The 4,395-nt window shown below is 34.0% G+C and overlaps 1 protein-coding gene across 1 annotated transcript; it reads right to left on the reverse strand.

Moving 5' to 3' along the window:
- Positions 1–574: 574 nt before the first annotated feature.
- On the reverse strand, positions 575–3,986 carry LOC103500492 (uncharacterized). Its single transcript, XM_008463799.3, has 4 exons — positions 3,701–3,986; positions 3,503–3,602; positions 1,526–1,930; positions 575–881 (listed from the first exon to the last, which is right to left on the reverse strand). Exons 1-4 carry the CDS (start codon positions 3,805–3,807, stop codon positions 753–755), a joined length of 741 nt encoding a protein of 246 aa, XP_008462021.1. The 5' UTR covers positions 3,808–3,986; the 3' UTR covers positions 575–752.
- Positions 3,987–4,395: the final 409 nt, after the last annotated feature.

Here is a 4,395-nt window from a genome sequence, read left to right on the forward strand (position 1 = left end):
TTAAAATAGATATTTTGCTTTGTAATTAAAATTTATTTTATTGTATATAAATTTATATTATATAATTACAAATATTTTACTCTACCGATTTAAAATATTTGAATATCTTAGAAACAAAAATTAAAATTATATACTATTTTAAACCTTAAATTGTACTAAAATGTTTATTCAGATAAATTGTGATATATGTTTGTAAATAGTAATATTTAATATTTAAGGATAGTTTTTAAAATGTAATTTCAAAGGATGGACCAAAATGCTTTTGCTTTTGGAAAATAGGTCGAATTTCAAAATATTAGATTTTGACCTGGTGACAATAATTGGATGTCAGCATATAAACTTTTGGGAATGAAATGACATTATGTCCTTGTTGATTAAACATGCCAAATTAATATTTACTAATTTCGACCTACCTATTCTAAGTCAACTGAAAACAAATATTGTCCAATAAACAGTTACTCTTAATTTAATCCTTAAATGTCTATTATTTTAATAAATTGTAATTAGTTTCATCGGTTTGATAACTATCATCCAAATACATCCAAACAAATTAATAGAAAAATTGTAAACAATATTTTAAGCAAGCATATTTTGTTTCTTCTGATGATTATAAACAAGAAGAAATCTAAACTAAGATTCTTCTTAACAAAATTTAAAATTTTAATAATTGTATTTTTGACATATGGGATTACAAAAATAACCCTAGTTTGCCAGATGAACTAAAATAAAAGGTAGCAAAAAAGACCAAACCATCATCCATATAACGCACGCCATGGTTCCTTTACATCTTTTGATGTTTCTTTTGGATTCCAAACAATTCCTTCTCTTGAGAAGCTGAGTGGCAAGGAGTTTGCTAAAAGTTCACCCATTTCATTCAGTATCTGCACAAGAAACCACAAAAGATTTGTAAGAAAATTTGAGATTTTAAAACCAACAGTCCTATGGTACATTATGAGAACTAGACTCTTTTAGAGCAATTTACAGCTATTTTAGAAAGAAGCACTACTCAATCCAAGTCTTTCTCTAAAATCACTGCTGTTGATTTCAAATGTTTTACAGATCTATGTATAACAAACACTAAGGGTGATTAGTGCATTGATTTGAGATAATGAAGTCTACAATCAATAAGTTGAAGTCAGAAAGTATGTGTTTAGGGTGTGGAGTTTGTTTAGTTGGAGTTAGGAAGTATGTGTTTGAGGTGCACCATTGAAGTTCCTCGATAAATATACAAAAGAGATAAAAGATGGAGTTCATCGATAAGTGTGTAAGAGAGGCGAGAAAATGAAATTCTTTGATAATTGTGCCAACTTCGACAGTGAATAATAGTATACTATTGAAGTTGATGGAGTTTAGTTATTCAATGACATATAAAATTGGTGCACCAAACATCCTCAAGGAAATTTAAACCTCTTTGAAGAAGGAACTCTCTCATGCTCACAATTTGGATTGTATCATGGCTAACTTTATGTAACAAACTGCTGGGATGGCATTCTTAATATTATAAAATGATTGATTGAATAAGTACCTGAATCTCTTCACCTGCAGCTTGATTGGAAAGACTACGACCTGTTAGTCCAACAACGAAAAAAGCAGGAATCTTCAAGATGTGAATCAAGTGATATAAACAGGCTAGTTGCTCGTAGTAGATCTGTGAAGCTGATGGTAGTTTCTTGACTTTGGCACCCATCGTTTGAGAAATATCTGTTTCTGGACCTACTTGGGTACCATACAGAAGAACAGTCCGATCATTTTTGGTGAGAGTTTTGCTCTCCCACTTGAGCTTTGAGGATGTAATGATAGATGGGACTACAAGAGTGGGTTTCGCTTTAGAAGAAGAGGGTGAACGTTCTCCTGCTATGTGTGAAAGAACTACATCTAAAGCACACGCCAAGACTGGAGGTTCGTAATTTTGTAAGATTAATACTGAAACCTGAAGATAAAGCAAAAACAATATGTGATAAAGAAATAATCCATCAAGTAACTTTTGTAGTTAAGTCCATGCATGAACTCGGATCAGCTGACAGAAACAAGTAACTTTACCAGATCCCAAATGCCATACCATTGACAATAAGTAAAAGAAAGAAAATCTTCTAACCCCCTAAGAGACCGAACTTAGCATTCAAAATTAACTTTTCCTGTTTATGAGAAATTGTCATGCCTTCATTTCACTGATTAACAAGGAATTACAAAAGAAGACATCAAAAGTGCCAAAGGAATTACAGAAAAGGCAGTTCCATTTGGCAATTAGAGAAAAAAGAATAATGTTGTGTAAGGGGAGAATTTACAAAAAGAGAGCAATATAGATCAAATGCTAAAAAAAACTATCAAAGTCAGTCGCTTGTCCTTGAAAATGTGTCAATTTCTTTCCCACCAAACTGACCAAAGAAAGGCTCTCACGAAGTTTATCTAAATGACTTCCTTTTCTTTATTAAAAGGGTGGCGAATAAACACCGCCTCCAGTAAAGCGATTATACCTCCCAAGAGAGCAATTGAAGGCCATTAGGATAATCTTCCAAAAATGATTGGCAAAGGGGCAGGAGATGAATAGATGCAGCATGGTCTCTCCATCCCTTTGACAAAGAAACGCCAATTTGGCGAAGTAACGAGCCAAGGGACGTTCCTTTGTAGCACATTAGCAGTACTAATGCTTCCATTGTTAAGGTCCCTAATGAAATTTTTTATCTTCTTTGGGAAAGAACCAGCTAGAAATACAAGTGAAGGTTTTATGTGGCTGACTGACTTTAAATTGCAAGATATCTTCTGGCAAAGGCCAAAGGGATATTGCTGCAAAGAAGCCTTTCTTGACAATGATAGAATGGTAAATTATAGGCTAGACTCCTTCCTCACTTCCTCGTCCTTAAGGTTTCTTCTCTAACCCAAATCCCAAGATTCCATTTCAAGGCTACAAAGATCAGCAATAAAGCAATCTTTCCTGAGGGATAATACAAAAGGCCTAGGAAAAGCCTCTTATAAGGGTGACGATCCAATCTATTTGTTGGTACATTATAAAGTAAAGTTCACATCTCAAGATGTAGATAAGCTAATATCGAACCCAAACTAACACCCAAACAGAACACCTTGCCATCACACATTTCCTCTTCTCAGTTCTCATCATTGATCAGGCACCTAAGCTTTAACTCACACTCCATCCATAGTTGAACCTAGCTCCTAATATTTGTGTGTTGTGTTAGAAGCAAAGGAATATGTCAACCAGACTCTATGATATTGGTGCCAATATCTAAAGATTAGTTCTTGTCCTATACACTTGATTACCACAATAAAATCCTAACAGTTCTTATCAATCCTTCTTTGAGATCTAACGAAGCCTTTCACTTCGTAATACACGAGCACGAATTTTCAATGCTAAACCAGCTGAAACGATCTAACAATAAATTCGACGTTGGATAATTTGTTCATAACATGTTTAGAGCCAACATTCTCCATAAAACTAAACTTCTGACCATTTCTCAACACTAATATAATCCGAAACCGCAACAAGTACCTGATAAATTCCCTTATCATCAAGATAATGAACGATGTTACCGGAGGCCTTCTGGTCCTTGATTGCATAATCCTCGAGGGAGAACTCGAAAATTTCATCCCTGCAATAAAATCAAGCCAAGTTTGATCTGTTAGTCAGCTAATTACTTAAAATTCAATGAAGGAAACAAAAAAAAAAAAAAATGGAAATGGAGCTAACAGCGTGGTGACCGTGGAAGGAGGGTTGAGGCGAAGAGCTCCGGAAAGGGCTGAGGCAAAACCCTCAGAATCTCTGAGGAGAAATATTACTTTTGGAGCTAATTTCATTGTCTGAGTTCCGAGCTATCCCAACTCTGAAATGGCGGATCGCCGGCGTAGAAGATGGAATCTCAAAAACCTTATTTGGTTTTATTTTAGCTTCGTTCTTTTGCTCTAATCGGTCTCTCGAGCTTCGGTAGGCTTCTTTCTCGATCCCAACGACGTCGTTTTGCATCCCAATTTTTCTTAAAATATTGTAATTAAATGGAAGAATATAAATATTCGAATTCAAGACTTCTTGTGTATAATTGCAAAGAAATGTCAATTTGAGCTAAGCTTTTGTCAGTAATTTACACCCCAATTTCTTAGCTCTTGCATCTGACTATAAATTGATTATTATAGTTTATTGCATCTGACTATAGTAATTTACACCCCTTTAACTTCAAGGTTGATAATGAGATTAACTCATTTTGTGCATCCACTTGTCACATTTGGTGTGCTTTTCATGTTTTTTTTTTATATCGAAACTTTGACCTAATTTTCTTTCTTATTTCATACGATCATGAATACCCTGACTCCATTAAAGAGTTGCTTCAATTAATAAAACAAAACACTCATATTTGTTAAAAAAAGATAAATTTCCATTCTCATTAAAAT

This window comes from Cucumis melo, chromosome 1 (genome assembly GCF_025177605.1).
Source record: "Cucumis melo cultivar AY chromosome 1, USDA_Cmelo_AY_1.0, whole genome shotgun sequence".
NCBI classification, from domain to species: domain Eukaryota; kingdom Viridiplantae; phylum Streptophyta; class Magnoliopsida; order Cucurbitales; family Cucurbitaceae; genus Cucumis; species Cucumis melo.

What these genes read in the sequence shown, in the direction of transcription:
- LOC103500492 (XM_008463799.3), bottom strand. Translation starts at nt 3,807, where the DNA reads ATGAAATTAGCTCCAAAAGTAATATTTCTCCTCAGAGATTCTGAGGGT. An exon ending in CCTTCCACGGTCACCACGCT is followed by an intron (nt 3,603 to 3,700) that starts GTTAGCTCCATT and finishes ATTTTATTGCAG; the next exon opens with GGATGAAATTTTCGAGTTCT. An exon ending in CTGCAGGTGAAGAGATTCAG is followed by an intron (nt 882 to 1,525) that starts GTACTTATTCAA and finishes TTTCTTGTGCAG; the next exon opens with ATACTGAATGAAATGGGTGA.